Below are 21,779 nucleotides of genomic sequence, written 5' to 3'. Positions count from 1 at the left end.
CACAAGCTTATTAAATGCAAATTTTCTGAGAATATCTTTGCTGCGTGTCTGAAGAAAATCACATTACTTAATAAAGACGGCATTACACAGCCTGCATTGTGGTGTTTCCGCAACTCTGATGCAGAAAGTCAAAGAAACGTTTTTTTAAATCAATTGCAAATAACTCTGTCTATTAAGAGGCAAGACTTTCTTGTATGTATTAAACGGTTTAAAAAATGATATTGTATGCAACACAAATTTAAGTGTTTTTAGTTTCACTATTAATTCCCTACAATGAGTGTTGTAAATTGGTTCAATACAAGTTAACACTTATTAAGTCATCTGTCCCCCATCACCACACAGCATTTTGAGGGATGTTGTCACATTGACAGAGCAATGTAATCTCTCACACACTAAGTTACATTTAACTAACTGACCTATGCAACTCATACCACTGCCCAGGTTACATTAAACTCACTAAAATATACCATTTGCAAAAGAAAAATTCAAATGAATTATGGCAGATCAGCAGAGTTCAGCCATTCTGCTGGTTGGAGGTTGTATGCAGTATAGAATAGTGTAGTTTGGCAGCAAAGTAACACTAGTCGATCATCATCCTGAAGAGCAAAGATAACCCTGGCTTCTATTCCCCATTACCAGTGGTAAGAATGTGGAAGTCGTTGCCACAGGGAGTTGTTCAAGCAAATAGTATAGATGCATTTAAGGGGAGGGTAGATAAATATATGAGGGTGAAGGGAATAGAGGGTTATGCTGATAAGAGTTCGCTGAGGAAAGGCGGGAGGTGGCTCAAGAGGAACATGAACACCGGCATGGACTGGTTGGGCCGATTGGCCTGTTTCTGTGCTGTATATCCTATGTTACCAACCGTCTCCATAATTTTCTATGTTCCTTCTAACTTCATCTCCAACAAATGCACGGAGCTCATGGACATCTGTTGCTCCTTGCACCTACTCACTAAGAAAAAACACACCCCAGGTTCCCCCACCTCCCATCCCGGTTTCTTGCACAGCTAGCCCCACGTTACAAGAGCGGCAAGAGATTGTAGAGGGACGTGATCGGAGCCCAGAAGAGGCGAGGGCCCAAGGGCCCAGAAGAGGTGAGGGCCCAGGGGCAGCACGGGCCAGCCCACATTGCGATGTGTGCGCACTAGGTCTGTGCAGCAGAGCTGGTCTCCAGTTGTCTTGGTTAATCCTTGCCACTGGACCAAGACCTAGCTCTGTCAAGCCCGTGTGGTGGCTGGTGTGCAACAGCCACCATACGTTAAAAAAAAATCCAAGCACAGGCAACTTCCACCCTTCAAGATTTAGTTCGGGACCTGGAATTTTAGGTCCTTCATTGAAACACCTGTGAACTTTTTGACGTGGAAGCAAGTCATCCTCGATTCGCGGGACTGCCTATGATGATGATGACGATAACAACTTATTTCTCCAAGGATTCAAACGGGATGATGTCAAATACTAAAGCATATCGTAGAATCATACGGTACAAAGGAGGCCATTCGGCCCATCATGCCGGTGCCAGCTCCGAGCGCGCTATCTGATTCGTCTCACTCCCCTGCATTTTCCCCATAGCTCTGCAAGTTTTCTCCCCTTCAAGTATTTATCCAATTCCCTTTTAAAAGTTACGATTCAATCTGCTTCCACCACCCATTCAGGCAGCGCATTCCAGATCATAACATTCTGCGTAAAAAAGCTTTTCTTCACGTCTCCTCTGGTTCTTTTGCCAATGACCTTAAATCTGTGCCCTCTAGTTATCGACAATTCTGCCTGTGGAAACAGTTTCTCCTTATTTACTCTATCAAAACTATTCATGATTTTGAACACCTCCATCAGATCTCCCCTTAACCGACTCTGCTCCAAGAACAACAATCCCAGCTTCTCTAGTCTCGCCACATAACTGAAGACCCGCATGGCTGGTAACTAAAGTCCTACATCATTGGTACCATTCTTGAAAAGCTCTCCACATCCTTCCTAAAGTGTGGCGCCAAGAATGGGACAATACTGCAGCTGAGGCCTAACCAGCGTTTTATATAACTTCCCAGCTTTTGTACTCTATGCCTATGTTTACAAGGCCAAGGATCCTGCACGCCTTTTCACTAATAATGTGCTCACCGATGCTCAGTTTGGGTTCCGCCCGGACCAGTCGGCTCTAGAGCTCATTAGAGCCTTGTTCCAAACATGGACAAAAGAGCTGAATTCCAGGGGTGAGGCAAGGCAAGATTGACTGCCCTTGACATCAAGGCAGCCTTTGACTGAATGTGGCATCAAGGAGCCCCAGTAAAATTGAAGTCAAGGAGAATCAGGGGATTCTGGTTGTTGGAGGCCAATCATCTCAGCGCCAGGACATCATTGCAGGAGCTCCTCAGGGCAGTGTCCTAGGCCCAAACATCTTTACTTCCATAAGGCGAGAAATGAGAATCTTTGCTGATGATTGCACAGTGTTCAGTTCTATTTGCAACTCCTCAGATAATGAAGCAGTCTGTGCCCGCATGCAGCAAGACCTGGACGACATTCAGGCTTGGGCTGATTAAGTGGCAAGTAACATTCGTGCCATAAAAGTGCCAGGCAATGACCATTTCCAACAAGCAAGAGTCTAACCACCCCTCCATGCAGAGAGGATGTTTCCCCTCATGGGGGAATCGAGAACTAGGGGGGCATAGTTTCAGAATAAGAGATCGCCCATTTAAAACAGAAATGAGGAAGAATTTCTTCTGAGGGTCGTGAATCTTTGGAATTCTCCACCCCAGAGAGCTGTGGAGGCTGGGTCTTTGAATATATTTAAGGTGGAGAGAGACAGATTTTTGAATGATAAGGGAGTCAAGGGTTATGGGGAGCGGGCAGGAAAGTGGAGTTGAGGCCAGGATCAGATCAGCCATGACATTGAATGGTGGAGCAGGCTCGAGGGGCCTACTCCTGCTCCTATTTCTTACTTTCTTATGTTTGTTCTTATGACATTCAACGGCATTACCATCGTCGAACCCTGACTATCAACATCCTGGAGGGTCATCATTGACCAGAAACTTAATTGGACCAGCCACATATATACTGTGGCTACAAGAGCAGGTCAGAGGCTGGGTATTCTGTGCTGAGTGACTCACCTGACTCTCCAAAGCTTTCCCACAAGGCACAAGTCAGGAATGTGATGGAATACTCTCCACTTGGCTGGATGAGTGCAGCTCCAACAGCATTCAAGGAGCGACACCATCCAAGCAGCCCACTTGATCGGCAGCCTGTGCATCACCTTAATCCAAACCTGTGAGCTCTACCACCTAGAAGGACAAGGTTAACCATCACCACCAAGTTCCCCTCCAAGTCACACCACCATCCTGACTTGGAAATATATCGCTGTTCCTTCATTGCCGCCGGGTCAAAATCCTGGAACTCCCTCCCTAACAGCACTGTGGGAGTACTTTCACCACACTGACTGTAGCGGTTCAAGGAGGCTGCTCACCACCAGCTTTTCAAGGGCAATTAGGGATGGGCAATAAATGCTGGCCTTGCCAGCGTCACCCACATGAATGAAAATAAATTTTAAACACCTTCTTCAACTTGTCCTGACATCATTAAAAATGTGTGTACGTACAACCCCAGGTCTCTATGCTCATGCACCCCCTTTAAAATTATACCATTTAGTTTATATGGCTTCTAATTTTTCCAACCTAAATAAATCACCTCACACTTTTCTGTGTTATTTAATCTGCCATGTGTCTGCTCATGACCTCCTGAAATCTGTTACTATCCTTCTCAGTATTTACTACATTTCTGAGTTTTGTGGTACAGGTATCTGCAAACTTTGAAATTATGCCCTGTATATCCAAGTCTAGGTCATTAATATATATATCAAAACAAGCAGAGGTCGCAATACCGACCCCAGGGGACACCAGTGTATATGTCGCTCCAGTATGAAAAATAACCAACCACTAGTCTCTGCTTTCTGTCGCTTAGCCAGTTTTGTATCCATGCAGCCACTGCCTCTTTAATCCAGTGGGCTTCAATTTTGCTAACAAGTCTATTATGTGGTACTTTATCAAACGCATTTTGCAAGTCCAGAAACACATCATGAACTGCACTTCCCTGATCCTTAACCTTTCTGCAAGTGTTAAACTTCCCATCAACTTGAAACGCACCTGGACATTTAACGCCTCTCTGTTCCCCGTGTAAGTATTAGATTTTTAAACAGTACATATCTAATTTCTACTTCAATCCAATTGATGTTCATTCATGGCCACATTTTGAATACAAAAGGACAAACAAGGACAGAATTACAATTTACATATACATGTCTCCTTGATGTCCAGTGTGCATAGTCATCACCTGCAAGCCTGTCAATCATGGCAGACCTGGTATTGGTGCCACCCAGTCCTCCAGATTCATTCCTCGGAGTTAAAAGTTGGAAATGTTGTGCAAACTCATTCCACTGCAAAAAAAAAGCTGGTGCTATTTTCTTCAGGTGAACCTTACCTTTTAACCTTCTGTATATCATGACCAATAGGAAGCCCCTAACATAATCCATCACAGAATTTACTGCTGCAGCTACAGCAAGATTCACAAAACCGCATGACCCCGAGCAACACTTGCGGTGGAGACATCAGTGATTAGCAGCACCTTGATCAGATTCAAAGGCATCTATCTCCACACACAATGGACTCCAAATCAGCACTGCGGTCACCAAAGTGAAAACAGATCATGCCTTTAAACAGCTTCAAATTGAATTGGAATTTTACAGGTCAAGAAGGTTTAAGATTTTGAACACGATAAGTGTAGAAGATGATGAGCAGTTGAGCTAACCGGATACTATCTAAATCCTCAAAGCAGAAGTCTAAAGGAACATAACAGCAGAAAATCTTGAGATTATGCTGCCTTCACAGACTGATTGAGCTGGATGCACATGGATTAGTAATTATTACCTAGTTTTACTTTCCTCTTTGGAGCCGAACAATACGGCTGATAGCGAGATCATTTCTTATATTGTTCAGTGGTATTATATGTTAAAGTAAAACACTCTGCCCTTAACCATCAGGCATTCCTTTTTAAAAACAAAAACTGTACTAGTATACCTTTTAATTTCAACTGCTGATCTAACTGGAGCATCATCATAGAATCATAGACATTTATAGCTCGGAAGGAGGCCATTTCGACCCATCGTGTCCATGCCAGCTGACAAAGAGCTATCCAGCCTTTCTAGCTCTTGGTCCGTAGCCCTGTGGGTTACGGCACCTCAAGTGCACATCCAAGTACTTTTTAAATGTGGTGAGGGTTTCTGCCTCTACCACCCTTTCAGGCAGTGAGTTCCAGACCCCCACCACCCTCGGTGAAGAACTCTCCCCGCATATCTCCTCTAAACCTCCTATCAATTACTTTAAATCTATGTTCCATGGTTGTTGACCCCTCTGCTAAGGGAAATAGGTCATTCCTATCCATTCTATCTAGGCCCTTCATAATTTTACACACCTCAATAAGGTTTCCCCTCAGCCTCCTCTGTTCCAAAGAAAACAAACCCAGCTTATCCAATCTTTCCTCATAACTAAAAATTCTCCAGTCCAGGCAACATCCTCGTAAATCTCCTCTGTACCCTCTCTAGTGCAATCACATCTTTCCTGTAATGTGACCAGAACTGCACGCAGTACTCTAGCTGTGGCCTAACTAGTGTTTTATACAGTTCAAGTATAACCTCCCTGCTCTTGTATTCTATGCCTCGGCTAATAAAGGCAAGTATTGCGTATGCCAGCTTATCTACCTGGCCTGCTACCTTCAGGCATCTGTGAACCTGCACAGATTTAAGATGGATTAAAAAGCTCAGAGTGGCACAGAGCACATGGTAGGCCGCAGTTCATGCTCCCAATCCAAGTTATTGATTTCTGCAGCTCGGCTACTGTGGAGCAGGGAAATCGAGTCATCCCAGGCTGCTTAGTGGAGGAGTTCACAAAAACAAAAGCCTGAAACCATGCTTTAACAGAAGATACCCAAGAAAGGGGAAAGGAGCACCTGTCCCCAAAAGATCATAACGAACTATGAAACTTCCAGTGACATTGTTGCAGCATGGCCTGAGGCTTGCCATGGTGCTGCTGCAGAAAAATGCCACAATTCCACGCCTTAACTTAACCACCAAACTTACTGAAGGAATATGGCTGACTCAAGTTAAAAATATTACTCTCTCCACCAATACTGAAAAGTACAGGCCTCACAGATATACTTGTAATACCAGCGACCAACCACTCAAGAAAACTTGGTCAGATGCAAACATCACTTTGACACCAGTACAAAAGTGAGTCCCTTCAGCGACATTAAAAAATCTCATCGGAAGCAAAACCATTAGCTCAAATTTTTATTTAACAGCTTAGATGCTCACTAAAAAAAAACATTTTCCTGCAGTTTATATCTCACCATTATTTGTATAATTTCTGCATGTGACATGGCTTCCTTTGGTGCGCTCTGGGCAAAAGACTTGGACTTCTATTGCGTCTTTCATGACCACTGGACATCTCAAGCACTTTACTGCCAATTAAGTACTTTTGGAGTTTAGTCACTGTTGTAATGTGGGAAATGAGGCAGCCAATTTGCGCACAAGCAAGCTCCCACAAACAGCAATGTGATAATGACCATATAAATCTGTTTTTGTTATGCTGATTGAGGGATAAATATTGGCCAGGACACCGAGGATAACTCGCCTGCTCTTCTTCAAAATAGCACCATGGAATCTTTTAGATGCACTTGAGAGAGCAGGTGGGGCCTCAGTTTAACGTCTCATTCGAAAGACGGCACCTCCGACGGTGCAGCACTCCCTCAGTACTGCACTGGAGTGTCAGCCTTGATCTATGTGCTCAAGTTCCTAAACCTTCTGACTCGGGAGGCGAGAGTTTAACCCACTGAACCACAGCTAACACTGACAGCTGGTACTGCAGTTTCACTGGAACAGGATGAAAACTACAACACACACATAGAATGTGTCAATAGGAGCTGGAAATCTCAAACAGCCAAGGCTTTTAACTTATTTGACAGCTAAATCAACACAAGCCACGATAGAAAGAAATGAGTTTCAAATTTAAAAAGGAGCAATTAAAGTGTTGTTCCTTTCAAAAAGCTAACTCAGTCCAAAGGCGCAGATTCTTTAATAACCAGTAAAATACATCAATTGTAAATAAGTGAACTGTGAATAGGAATTAAATACACTTACAAGTACTAAGGATTTCTTCAACACTAAAATACAAATATAATCCTACATCTGAAGAAAGAAAGCTACTTCTTCACAGAGTTAAAATTTAAACGCTAAGCTAATGAGATACTAAATCAGTGTTTATGTTCACACGTAAGGGGTGTACTGGATTCGAAAAGGATTTTTACATCGTCACATATTCCACTTAGAGAACATTGGGATTGAATTTATTTTGCTCTGTGCCACAGGCAATGGTGTAGATTACAGATGGATAGACATAGACAAGAGCCGTAAAAATACTTCAACAGTGCAGAGAGTTAACAATGGAGAATAAAACTGAATACATTTTGCCGAAGGCAAGAATGAATTTTGCATTTGTGCAGTTTTTAAAATGGGAGAAATATTGCTGGTTCAAATTAACAAGAGTTTAGTGTGGGGCAATTTTCAAGCCAGAATTAAAATAGAACTCTGGACCCATCGGAATTCAACATCCTACCGATTCGAAAGTTTAGACAGACTGCAGCAAGACTTCAAACTGCCCTCCATCCAATAGCTTTTAAATCAGTTTGCTTCCAAAGGCTGAAGTTTCTCTCTTCCTGCAGTCTTAAGATTTTATGTATAATTTCCAACATCCATTGTCCAAAAATCTTACCAATTTAATTAATTCAACTAACTGCAGACCCAGGGCTTGACAGGGTAGATGCAGGGAGGACGTTTCCTCTGGCTGAGGAGTCTAGAACCAGGGGTCACAGTCTCAGAATAAGGGCATGGCCATTTAGGACTGAGATGAGGAGAGACTTCTTCACTTAGAGGGTGGTGAATCTTTGGAATTCTCTACCACAGGGGTCTGTGGAGGCTCAGTCTTTGTGTATATTCAAGACAGAGATCGATAGATTTTTGGATATTAAGAGAATCAAGGGATTTGGGGATAGTGCAGGGAAGTGGAGTTGAGGTAGAAGCTCAGCCACGATCTCATTGAATGGCGGAGCAGGCTCGAGGGGCAGAATGGCCTACTCCTGCTCCTCATCCTTATGTTAGGTTCTTTACATATTTGGCTTCTTTAGCAGAATTTTGAACAGATGAACTGAATTCTCCATCTCTTTCTCTTCCCCCCGCCAGTCTCTGATACTGCGTATATTTCCACAGACACAGGCACAGACCATTTAGCCAGCCCTGTACATTAATGGAGACTACCACTGATGCCCACTGTTAAAGTGGGAATGAGGGAGGGGAAATGAATAGCATTTGAAGATAGAGAGACAATAACAAAAAAATAAAGTTAGTGTCTTCAGAAAGCTTACATGCCCAAACTCTTAAGTACATAAAATTAATACCAAGAAAATAGTTACAAGGCTGTTACACTGTTGAGGTGACTCACATGATGTCAAACTGAGAACCAAACTAAAACACCATCAGTTTCAATTAAGCTTCAAAACTATTAACCTTCAAAACTATTAACCAGTAGATCTACCCAAACTCAATGATTTCCTTGCTTCTTGCAGAGATGCAGACTTTCTGTGGAGAAATCTGTTAATATAATATTCTTTGTTTGGAAGATTCTATTTATATTACACATGTACTCTGGAGTTTTGGTGATCAGGGAATAATTATGCAGACCATTTCCTCATTAAATGGATAGGGGATAAGGCAGAGATCATGATAGAGAACATTGCAGATGGTCTAAAGTTTCAGACTTGATGGACTGAAGGATATGAAATTGCTCCATGTTTTTCAGAAGGTTACAGATACAAGCCCTATGGACAAATGCATATAACCTCGGCGGACACTGAGTGACTGCAGAACTGTCAAAGGTGCAAAATATCCCATGGTGCTATTCAAAAAAGGGGAGCTTTCCCAGTATCGTGACTGACATTTATCCTTCAACCAACACCACAACAACAGGTCAGTGTCATTTATCTCATTGCTGTTCATGGAACCTCGCTGTGCACAAATTGGTATGTAGGAAAGCATAGCAGTCAATGAGTACACTTCAAAAGTACTTCTTTGATTGTGAGCCACTTTGGGGCACCTTGAAGTCACGAAAAGACACTATGGCTCATATTTTGCGATGATAACGATGGCAAACTAACTTACCCCCCCCGAAACCGACCACAACTTCAGAATTTAGTGAACGTGCATCTAAACGAGGGAAATCCTGAAGTTGCGGTCAGTCATTCGCTGCCTCGACACAGGCTGCGCTGTGAACCCGTTAAAAGTTTGTACATGATATTTCAGCTTCTACCTTATCCCCATGCTAGAGTCCCAATTTTTATTAAAGTCTCTAACATTTAAAAAAAAAGTCTGGATTAAAAGCAGCCTCTCATTTCCGAGATTCCTGTCTGAGAATTCGGCAATGTGACTGGCTACTTATACAGCTTGTTGACATCACTGCAGCATCGCACTAGGAGCCCCCATTACAGAATGCTGAAATCAATTGATCGAAAAAGGCCAACTTCCCGCCAGAGGTCGCACGATCTTCGTGGGCAGCTTTCTTTAAAGCCAGCGGCAAGCGTCTTTGCTTCACCGCTGACTGAAATTTATGGGCCTATATAAATGCAAGTTATTTCTTTAAAAGTACATATACAACAGTAATATTTTATACACTGATCATTAACCATACAAGTTACAGGCTGAGCAATAAATTTCCAACAACTGCAAATGTGAACATAATGGTTCTGAATACTTAAGATCAGAATGCAAAATTTCAGCAGTTTTCTAATTCAAAGACAACAAATTTTTATTGTGTAATTATGATCCTTCCCAACACTTGGATGTACAAAATAATTCAACCAATGTTGACCAATAGAGCTCCCACTGCAAATATTATTGTGAAAAGAAGTCACGAGACAGAAATAGCAAAGTAGTGTGCAGGACTGAAGTGACTTCCGAAGTCCAGGATATCAGTCAGTCCGAACACCAATGTTCTGTCAGAAGTTAAAGATTCATGTGCTTGCAGTACACTGGCCAATAAATTGTTTTTCGCACCAGCATGCACTGTTTTTGCAGATACATCAAACCAGAATATTTGTTAAGAAACCAGTAATGTCAACCGACAACGGAAGGAACTGGCGGCGGTTGAATGGCGAACGAGAATTTACTTGACACGGTTTTGATAGGATTGTGATGGGCTGACACATCTATGTGAAAGAGCTCTCAGATTTCTTCCACAGACCCCAAGAAGCTATGGATATACCTTGTGTGCATGTTTAAAAATACACTGCAACACTACAGTCTTGGACAACAAAAAGCCATTACTAAATTACAAATTAAAAATTAATTACTAAAATGTCCCCAACGTAGGCGAGAAAAATCTGTAGTTGTAGATTTACTGGGCCAGCTAACATTTGGTCAGTACCATAAAAATGTATCAGCACTTTTCTCCTGCCCAGGAATTATTTCTAAGTACGAGGTCCCTTGCTTTTTGTGGTATATATCAATGATGTAGACTTGAATAAAGGGGGTTTGATTAAGAAGTTTGCAGATGATACTAAAATGGGCCGTGTGGTTGATGATGAAGAAGAAAGCTGTAGACTGCAGGAAGATATCAATGAACTGCTCAGGTGGGTAGAACAGTGGCAAATGGAATTCAATCCGGAGAAGTGTGAGGTAATGCATTTGCGGAGGGCTAACAAGGAAAGGGAATACACATTAAATGGTAGGACACTGAGAAGTGTAGAGAAACAAAGGGACCTTTGAGTACGTGTTCACAGATCCCTGAAGGTAGCAGGCCAGGTAGATAAGCTGGTTAAGGCGGCTTACGGAATACTTGCCTTTGTCAGCCGAGGCACTGAATACAAAAGCAGCGAGGTTATGCTTGAACTGTATAAAACACCAGTTAGGCCACAGCCAGAGCACCACGTGCAGTTCTGGTCACATTATAGGAAAGATGCATTAGAGAAGGTAGAGGAGATTTACGAGGATGTTGCCTGGACTGGAGAGTTTTAGCTATGAGGAAAGATTGGATAGGCTGGGGTTGTTTCCTTTGGAACAGAGGTTGAGGGGAGACCTTATTGAGGTGCCTAGATAGAATGGCTAGGAAAGACCCATTTCCCTGAGCAGAGGGGATTTGAGGAGAAATGTTTTCACCCAGAGGGAGGTGAGAGTCTGGAATTCACTGCCTGAAAGGGTGGTAGAGGCAGAAACCCTCACCACATTTAAAAAGTATCTTAATGTGCACTTGGAAGTGCCGTAACCTACAGGACTATGGAACAATGAGCTGGAAAGTGGGATTCGGCTGGGTAGCGCTTTGTTGGCCGGCACGGACACGATGGGCCGAAATGGCCTTCTTCCGTGCTGTAAATTTCTATGATTCGATGATTCTACAACAAACATCACCTTTCTTTGTTCAAATGAACTTTTATCCTGTATTGTTCTGCCTCCCAGTTTTCACTGATAACCTCCCCTTTACCTATGTTGCTGAAAACAGTGACTGGTTCTAATTCCACAGATGCGGTCAGGCCTCCATTACTTCACCCAAATGGCCATTCTTTAAGTACAAGTCTGAACAGCGAATTCTGGTGAACCATTTAATTACACAGGAGAAGTTGGGGCAGGCCATCGCAGCACAACGTCCCAATCCTCATTCACACAAACTTCCAATACTGGGGTTATCAAATAGCCGATTTATCTTCTTCTAAGCAAAGAGGCACTTAGGCCAACTTCATATGCCAATGACACCCTCAGTTCAACGTAATTATCAACAGAGACCTTCCTGGTGTGAAATGTCAATGCCCCTCCTACCTCAATCCTTCATGACCATTTTGGTGTATCGTTCCATCATCAACAAGTATCTTTTAGAACCTTGCCCAAGTGAACTTGTTCAAATTGACCCGAGATCATGAGTGCCAGCAGCCATTCCACTATTAAGGGGTGGGACATGAACACTGAGCCTAATCCTGTCCTCATTAAATGTCCACACAAGTAGTCCAGCTTGGTCACAGAGTTGAATTTTCCCCTGCCTAGTCCAGGTGTGCTGAGGTCAACTGAAATGCCTTAGTGCCATCCCAGCCAAGATCAAGTTAACTCAGTACAGACTCAGCATTAAACCTGGGACTTTTTGATCTGTATGATTCAGTTCCACGCTAGTGCCGCATTTACCAAATTAACCATTAGGGTAGCTCTGAGAAGAAAAAAATCAACTGTGGTATCTTTAAATAAAGTGAAAACTCACCCTCACATTGTTTGGAATTAGCATGATGTAGACAAATAAAATTAACAGTCTCTTTAAAGGAATAATCCAGACTAAAAAAAGATCTTACAATAGCCATCTCAACTATTTAGTTTCTGCAACACATCGCTCCAATTAAAAAAAAAAGTGTGTTGATTTTGTAAATCTCCAAAAGAAGTCCAATTTCAATTGCGGTTGCAATCCCAACATTTCAGGCTAGGCACCGGTGCATGATTCTCTGAACAGCAGGGCACTGGGAATCAAGGCTCAGCAACAAAGTCATGTTTAAGCACGCAGCGTTGGAAATGTGGGGACAACATTGTTCCGATTCAGAACGTTACCTACTTCACAAACATAATTTTATAAAACTTTTTAAGCTGTAAAATTGCAGATTAGTGCTCAATAAGCTTTTGATAGGACCTTGCCTGCAGAATTCCTTTATAAAATGAATACCCAATTGAGAAATCCATTGAAGACCCATCATACTACCAAACCACAAAATGCCACAATAAACCAATCCTTTTCCACTTACTTTTGCTTTTTCAAAGTCAAGGTCCTTGCCGATTGTGGTCAATAACCTGCATAAACATTCTAAAGACTCCTCATCATGGTTTTTTAGTAGCTTCACAACACAGTCATGCATGATGGCTTCCGTCAGCATTTTCAGTTTGAACAGTTCACCAATAAATTTAATGTTTCCAATGGACCTTCTACGAGCCTTGTCCTTGGATTCTTCCAGCTCATCTTGAAGCCTGGACTTCTCTTCAGTCTGAATAAAACACAAAAGATTATAAGATAAGAAACATGGATTTATCCAGGAGCTTTTACGGACAATGATCCAAGTTAAAATAAATTGTGAGTCACAAGGTGTTATTAGGCTCAAGGTTTGAAATATTTCTTCATTTGACAATATTACATTCTCAATTTTTCCATGTGGTAATTAGAACTGCCATTCACCAATAAAGTATTTACTTGACTAACTTTCTACTGCTGGGCTTAAAAATTATTCACTGTCATGAACATTAGACTTTTCCCAGCCGGTTCAAAACCATATCTGAATATACAACATGCATGTGAACACTGTAACAAGCTCAGTGTGGCATTTCACAAAGTGCACATTGCAGAAGCCAGCTACTAGCGAAGTTGGAAATCACCTTTATGGTACAATTGCATTTTCCTGCTAGATAGATTTCCATAAATATTAACTGATGAAGAATAAACAATTCAACTGAAAAATTACCGATTTTAAAATAAAATTAAAATTAAATAAAAACCCATATTTAAGAAGGGGGATAGAACATGTCCAGGGAATTATAGACCAGTCAGCTTAACATCGGTGGTAGGAAAAATAATGGAATCCCTACTAAAGGAGAAAATAGAAGAACATCTGGAAACCAAAAATATAATAATAGATTTCAAAAGGGAAAGTCTTGCTTGACCAACCTCACTGAATTTTTTGAAGAGGTGACAGAGAGTAGACGATGGTAATGCAGTAAATGTAATTTATTTAGATTTTCAAAACCCTTCGATAAGGTACCCCATAATAAACTGGTGAACAAGGTCAGAGAATGCGGAGTCAGGGGACCCATAGCAGAATGGATAACTAGCTGGCAGAGAGTAGGGGTAAAGGGTAGCTAGTCACAGTGGCAGAAGGTGACTAGTGGTGTTCAACAAGGATCAGTGCTGGGACCACTGCTGTTCACAATTTATATTAATTTAGACTTTGGAATCAAAAGCAATTTCTAAATTTGCGGATGACACTAAATTGAAGGTGATAGTAAATACTGAGGAGGACTACAACAAATTACAGGAGGACATTGATAAACTTGCAGAATGGGCATAAAATTGGTAAATGAGGGTCAACACAGATAAATGTGAGGTATTACATTTTGGTAGGAAGAATAGGAAGGTCACTTATTACTTGGAGGATGCGAGCTTCGGTGGTGTAGAGGATCAGAGGGATCTTGGAGTACAAATACACAAATCACTAAAGGTTGTGACACAAGGCCATAAAAGAAGCAAACCAAGCACTAGGGTTTATTACTAGAGGTATATAATTGAAAAGTAGGGCAGATATGCTAAACCTGTATTGAACTTTGGTTAGACCACACTTGGGAGTACTGCATGCAGTTCTGGTCACCATATTATAAAAAGGATAGAGAGGCACTGGAGAGGGTGCAGAGAAGACTTACAAGGATGATACCAGAAATGTGAGGGTATACATATCAGGAAAGGTTGAACAGGCTGGTTCTCTTTTCGCTTGAAAGGCAGTTGAGTGGTGACCTAATAGAGGTCTTTAAAATGATGAAGGGTTTTGACAGAGTGGACACAGGAAACATAACTATAGGCCATCAATATAAGATAGTCACCAAGAAATCCAATAGGGAATTCAGAAGAAACTTCTTTACCCAAAGAGTGGTGAGAATGTGGAACACGCTACCACAAGGAATGGCTGAAGCAAATACTATAGATGTATTTAAGGGGAGGCTAGATAAGCATACGAGGGAGAAGGGAATAGAGGGTTATGCGGATAGATTTAGATGAGGAAAGGTGGGAGGAGGCTCGAGTGGAGCATAAATGTCAGCATGGACTGGTTGGGCCGAATGTCCTGTTTCTGCATCGTTATTCCTATATAAATAATGTGATTTTCAAAATATATGAAATACAATCCTGACTCCAGAAAGAGTTTCGGAAACGGTTGCTCGAATCCAACCTTCACTTTGCTTCCCAATTATCAGGAAAAATCCCAAGTCATTCTTGCATTACAGCTTAAAATATGCATCAGTAACAGGCGGTCATTGGAGTGAGTAGAGGAATTGAACCCTAAGTAACGAGAACAAAGGATTTGGGGAAAAGCCTTGGCCTTATTAAAAACTCAAAAGCACCAAGGACATAGTTTGCAAACTTGTCTAATCAGTGAGCACACGATTTTCAGTTTTAAAAAAAAATTGTGTTTTTGTCTCATAATAGGCCACCCTTTAATAAGATCAGACAAAAATCAAAAGGCATAGAATAACATTCCTTAATTTATAACCTCTTATTCTTGAATGACAGCTTCATGAGTGTTTTGAGTGCATCATTTAGTTATGTCAACAACCTGGACCACCGGAACGGTGGTCCTACACAAGGATCATACAAAAAGTAATGCCTTGAAGACCAATTTCCACACCTCCAAATCCTGCAATAAAACAGCCTGTGAATCTATGAACCCTAATTGGCTTGCCAGATAGGTTTGGAAACAATTCACAAAATCACTAGAAAATCTTGAGACTTGAAAGCGACAAACAATAAAGGCCAACTTCACACTGTTGTGACAGAGCACTAGCTAACCCACAAGATCAAAGTGAATGATGTACAAGACTATTCTCATATTATTCTGATCATGGCTTAATCTCTTCCCTACAACCCTCCAAGAATTATGCATCCCTCCAACTTTGGTCTCGTGTCACTTCCATTGTCTCACCATTGGCAGCTATACTTCAACCATCTAGACCCCAAGCTCTGGAATTCTCTCCCTAAAACTCTCCGCTCTTCTCATTTAAGACTCTCCTTCAACACAACCTCTTTGATTAAGTTTTTAGTCACTTGTCTTATTATCTCCTCCTTCAGCTCGGTGTCAATTTTTATCTGATTGTGCTCCCATAAAGCGCCTTGGGATGTTTTACTACATTAACACATGTTGTTCTTCTTGGAGCAGAGAAGGCAAAGAGAAGAAATAGATGTGTTTAAAATCATGAAGAATTGAGAGAGTAAATAAAGAGGAACTGTTCCAATGACTGAAGGCTCGATAATGAGGGCACAGATTTAAGATAATTGACCAAAGAACCAGAGGCGACATGTGGAAAAATGTTTTTACTGAGCAAGTGGCTAGGATTTGGAATGTTCTGGTAGGGTCGTGGATATAGATTTAACAGTAGCTTTCGTAAGGAAATTGAAGAAAAAAATTGTGGGATATCAGGAAAGAGCAGGGGAGTGAGATTAACTGGATTGCCATTCGAAAGAGCCGGCGCAGACTCTATGCGCCGAATGACGGCCTTCTGCGCTGAACTATTGTATAATTCTATGATTTAAGATGCTACATACATGCAAGTTGTTAATAAAGTCAGTTTGTTCTGTGTGGATCAGGTAAGGGAGCAAAGCTGTCATTCTAAAGGCAAAGAATTTAAGACCACTGTAGAGGAGAAATAGGACAATATTACCCAAACTTCTGAGGCTCCTTGTCCTTGTTATGGCTAAGGGAGGGGAATCATAACCAGAAAGGTACCTGAAAGCATGCCAAATTCCAAAATACAACCGTAGAACTATGTCAACGTGGGCACAAGAAATTCATCCACCTTCTCTTAAGAACATAAGAATTAGGAGCAGGAGTAGGCAATTCGGCCCCTCGAGCCCGCTCCGCCATTCTGTGAGATCATGGCTGATCTTCTACCTCAACTCCACTTTCCTGCACTATCCCCATATCCCTCGATTCCCTTAATATCCAAAAATCTATCGATCTCTGTTTTGAATATACTCAAAGACTGAGCATCCACAGTCCTCTGGGGTAGAGAATTCCAAAGACTCACCACCGAGTGAAGAAATTTTTCATCAGTCCTAAATGGCCAACCCCTTATTCTGAGACTGTGACCCCTGGTTCTAGACTTCCCAGCCATAGGAAACATCCTCCCTGCATCTACCCTGTCAAGCCCTGTAAGAATTTTGTATGTTTCAATGAGATCACCTCTCATTATTCTAAACTCTGGAGAATATAGACCTACTTCTCTCTCTCTTCTCTCCTCCTTCCTCTCCCTCTTCTCCCCTTTTCTTTTCCCCCAGTTTCTTGTAACATTCAATCAGGAAATAATTAAGATCTTGTGATTTCATCAAAGGCATTTACAACTTTCTTCTGCTAGTCAATTTCAAATCCATGCCACCGAACTTACTCAACCACCGTCAGAGGAAATACAGGTATGCCAAAATTGATACTGAATGACTGAGGTTGGGAGCACTGTAGAGACTGCTGTAGAGTCTGAAAGGACTTGACCGATCTTTTGGGAATTGTGCGTGGAATGTCATGTGTCCTGTTTTTCTGATTTAACAGCATGTTCCTGCTGTTGCTTACACATTGGAAACGTCAGGAATTTTCCCTTCCTAATGTAGCCTTCCCCTAGAATTATTCTATTTACGGTCCAATGCAAACTGGTGCTATTTTGCCAGTGCCGATTAGAAGCTACAGAAGGCACTGCTATGACAGAAAACGGCCTTAAGTGCTCTCCTTTAACAATCTAAGGACATTAACTACAGTAAGTAGTTAAACTATTCTCTTTTTCCTTTTAAGATATGAAGTCCTCCAAGCCTAAAAAAGGTTGGGCCTGAAATTCACTATTCCCGAAGGGACAGCTACCGCGGAGTTTAGGCGGTCGATCGAAAAAAATCAATTGGCCGCTGCGGTCGAGTACCTTTCCCTCCCCGAGCCATGTTCAACTCCGGGAGGAAGTGAGCGGTGTGCACTTCCGCCGGAAGACGCTGTAAAGGTAAGTTTCCAGCGGAGAGGGAAGCAGCGTGCGGGCCGCTGGAAAGCCACCAGGACAGCGAAATTCACTGAGGAAAAGGTAGGAATTTTCCCAGTGCTTGAACACAACACCACTGGGGCCCTTTTGGTAGGTAAATAGTTTTATTACTTAAGTGTTTTTATTTCATTTTCCAGCATCCACAGTGTTTATCTTTTCATATAATTTTATTAATTGTTTTGACTCCATTAAACCTGCTGAGTGCTGCACAGAGGTTTGCACATGCGCCTGTACTTTTGTACAACTTTCAGGTTTGACTCTTTAGTGGAGGCCTGTGGATTGCAGAGACCTGCTTGGCAGGGTTCACCCTGAGGATGGGAGACGTGTTGGGAGGGCGACACCTAGTCAGAAGTAGGGCAGCATGCAGGAGAAGGCGCTGCCGTCAGCACTGTGCAGTCAGGCAGCAGGCAAGGGAGGCAGCAGTTATGATTTGTTCATTCTGCGCCAGTCCAGTGTGCCCACCGTCTTCACTGGCCCGAATCAGGATTGCGGTTGGCTGCTTGGGGACAAGGGATAGCCCCTGTCCATTTGGCTGCTCACTCTACTGTGGAACCCCAGGACAGCGTCAGAGCACGCCTACAATGATGCTCATTGTGCCACCAGGTGCATCATCAAGCATCCTAAAGCAGAGATTCCGGTGCCTGGACCACTCTGGTGGCACCTTGCAGTACTCTCAATCGTGGTCTGCTGCATGCTGCACAACTTGGCCATCATGAGGGGATAGCCGCTGGAGGTCGAGCCAGCAGTACCATCTGAGGAGGAGGAGGAGGAGGATCCCTGTCGCCCCAGAGCTAGGAGGTGTTGACCCATCACCACCCTGGAAGGGCCGGGTGCAGACTGGCCAACACCCTCCTGAGTGGATGCATCCTCACATATATGGAGTACCTGACACCTCCCCTGCAATCTCCCTCCATGCATTATGTACTGGCGGTCTGCCAGGTCTCCCCATATCAGTAAACAGTATTCTTCTTCTGTCCTCCACACTGTCCATCAGTGTCTCCAGCTTCGTATCAGTGAACCTGTTGGCTCTCCTTGCACCTTACACCAGCCATCCTCCTTCCCCCCTCAGGGCCTTGCTGCTAACCATAGCCTTTATAAAGGCCAAGGAGCAGCTGGCTCATTGGAAATGCTTACCTGCATGCTGAATTTCTGAGTGGTGATAACACTCAAATTAAGACAGCCACACCACTGAAAAATTCACTTTGGATGGGTTCATTAGAGCTGGAACCCATTCATTCACTTTTGGAGCTGAATATGGGGGTGGCCCAGCCATTCAAAAATTTCGGCGCTAATGGCCACAAAAAGGTGGGGGAGAGCACCAGCTTTAGAGCGGTACTGAATTTCGGGCCCTAGTAGTGTTTAAGCAGTACCATGGCATAATACGAAGTGGTGGCAGGTAATAGAGAACAATCAGTGAATGGATGTTGTTGAGTTGTGCCTCATTTCACTGGGTCCAGGGAGAGAAGAGGAATGGGAAATTTTTAAAAAATGCAGTCAGAAATGATAACAGAATCAGGAGAGGGAGGCCAGTCAGTCTACAAATGCTCAGATATCAGCTAGTAAAGAAGTTTAACTTTGTAGAAGAAAATTACTCCTGACTCACGACCTGAATCGTTTTGAAGCAGTTATGACAGTAAGAATTGAAGAAAATTTTGAAACGCACTTCATCAAATTTTTGTTCTGGACATTCGTTTACTACTTCTGTGGCGCTACACTTGCAGAATCTGATCCTCTTCAAAAATTCAGGTTCAGAAGTGACTGGAGTATCAAAGTAGCACTGGAGTATCAAAGTAGCGCTGGAGCTCTGCTGGCACTCTTGTTCATAACATTAGTTTAAAGACCAACCAAACTTGCATTTATGTGGCACCTTGCACGTCCCAAAGCACTTCACAACCAATGAATTACATTTGAAGTGAAGCCACTGTTGTAATGTAAGGAAATGTAATAGCAAGATCCCACAAACAGCACTAAAATAAATGACCAATTAAACTGTTTCAGTAATGGGATAAATGCTGGTCGAGTTGCAGTGAAAACGCCCCTGTTCTTCTTCCAAATGGTGCCATGGGATCTTTCCTGTCCACCTGAGAGGGCAGACAGGATCTTGGTTTAACATTGCATCCGAAAGACAGCACCTCCGACAGTGCGGCACTCTCTCAGTACTGCACTGGAGAGTCAGCCTAGATAATGCACTCGGGTCCAGGAGTGAAGCTTGAACCCATGACCTTCTGACTTAGAAGCGATTGCTACCACTGAGCCAAAGCTGGCACTCCAGGAATAAGACCAAATTTATTACAAGACTAAATGAAGAGGAAAGTTTTCACTGCCCAGTGTGAGGTTATCCACTTTGGTGGCAAAAACAGGAAGGCAGATTATCTGAATGGTGACAGATTAGTAAAAGGGGAGGTGCAACGAGACCTGGGTGTCATGGTACATCAGTCATTGAAAGTAGGCATGCAGGTACAGCAGACAGTAAAGAAAGCAAATGGCATGCTGGCCTTCATAGCGAGGGGATTTGAGTATAGGAGCAGGGAGGTCTTACTGCAGTTGTACAGAGCCTTGGTGAGACCACACCTTGAGTATTGTGTGCAGTTTTGGTCTCCTAATCTGAGGAAGAACATTCTTGCTATTGAGGGAGTGACGCGAAGGTTCACCAGATTGATTCCTGGGATGGCAGGACTGACATATGAAGAAAGACTGGATCGACTAGGCTTATATTCACTGGAATTTAGAAGAATGAGGGGATCTCATAGAAGCATATAAAATTCTGACGAGATTGGACAGGTTAGATGTAGGAAGAATGTTCCCGATGTTGGGCAAGTCCAGAACAGTCTAAGGATAAGGGGAAAGCCATATAGGACCGAGATGAGGAGAAACTTTTTCACTCAGAATTGTGAACCTGTGGAATTCTCTACCACAGAAAGCTGTTGAGTCCAGTTCATTGGATATATTCAAAAGGGAGTTAGATGTGGCCTTTACGGCTAAAGGGATCAGGGGGTATGGAGAGAAGGCAGGAGTGGGATACTGAAGTTGCATAATCAGCCATGATCATATTGAATAGTGGTGCAGGCTCGAAGGCCTGCTCCCGCACCTATTTTCTATGTTTCATAGCTTCAAAGCAGCATAATGGGCCCAAGTTTCCACATGATTCGCGCCTGATTTTTAGGAGCAACTGGTGGAGAACGGACTATTTTAGAAATCGCAATTCTCCACATTTTTTTTTCTGCTGTTCTAGTCAGGTAGAACAGTTCTAGTTTAGAACAGAATTTTTTCTTCAAAAGGGGGCGTGTCCGGCCACTGACGCCTGATTTGAAAGTTTCCACAGTGAAAATGTACTCCAAACTAAAGTAGAATGGAGCCAGTGAAGATTTTTGTAGAATTGAAAAAACCTGTTCTACACATTAAAAAATCAGGCGCAGGTTACAAATTAGGCGTCCAGAACGAGGTGGGAGGGAGGTGGGGGAAAGGGAACTCATTAAATTCGATAATAAATCCTGATTTATACTTCTACAAATATTAGACAAATAAATCCAACCTGAATAAACATTTATAAGCCAAGAAAAGATTAAATAAACCATCTTCCTACCTGTGTGAAAGTGCTTCAGCCAGGGAGAATTCTGCAGCCGTTCGTGCCGCTGAGCGGGAGGGGGAGGGGGGAGAGGGAGAGGGAGAGGGAGAGGGAGAGGGAGAGGGAGAGGGAGAGGGAGAGGGAGAGGGAGAGGGAGAGGGAGAGGGAGAGGGAGAGGGAGAGGGAGAGGGAGAGGGAGAGGGAGAGGGAGAGGGAGAGGGAGAGGGAGAGAGGGAGGGAGGGAGGGAGGGAGGGAGGGAGGGAGAGAGAGGGGAGGGAGAGAGAGAGAGGGGGGGAGGGGGAAGAGCGGGTCTCGGGTCGGGGGGGGGGGGGGGGGGGGGAGAGC

The 21,779-nt window shown here is 42.9% G+C and overlaps 1 protein-coding gene across 23 annotated transcripts in view; it reads right to left on the bottom strand.

Annotated features, from left to right (window-relative positions):
* Positions 1-21,779, bottom strand: part of LOC139228773 (eukaryotic translation initiation factor 4 gamma 3-like) — a 335,585-nt gene that overhangs the window by 67,367 nt on the left and 246,439 nt on the right. For all 23 annotated transcript variants that reach the window (XM_070860122.1, XM_070860138.1, XM_070860130.1 and 20 more), the window contains one exon: positions 12,852-13,088. In XM_070860122.1, the coding sequence (XP_070716223.1) occupies positions 12,852-13,088 (237 nt within the window). The remainder of the gene's footprint in view (positions 1-12,851; positions 13,089-21,779) is intronic.

This window comes from Pristiophorus japonicus, chromosome 18, assembly GCF_044704955.1.
Source record: "Pristiophorus japonicus isolate sPriJap1 chromosome 18, sPriJap1.hap1, whole genome shotgun sequence".
Lineage (NCBI taxonomy): Eukaryota > Metazoa > Chordata > Chondrichthyes > Pristiophoridae > Pristiophorus > Pristiophorus japonicus.
Note: the sequence above shows the minus strand (reverse complement) of the source record. Positions and strands in the feature narration are given on the sequence as shown.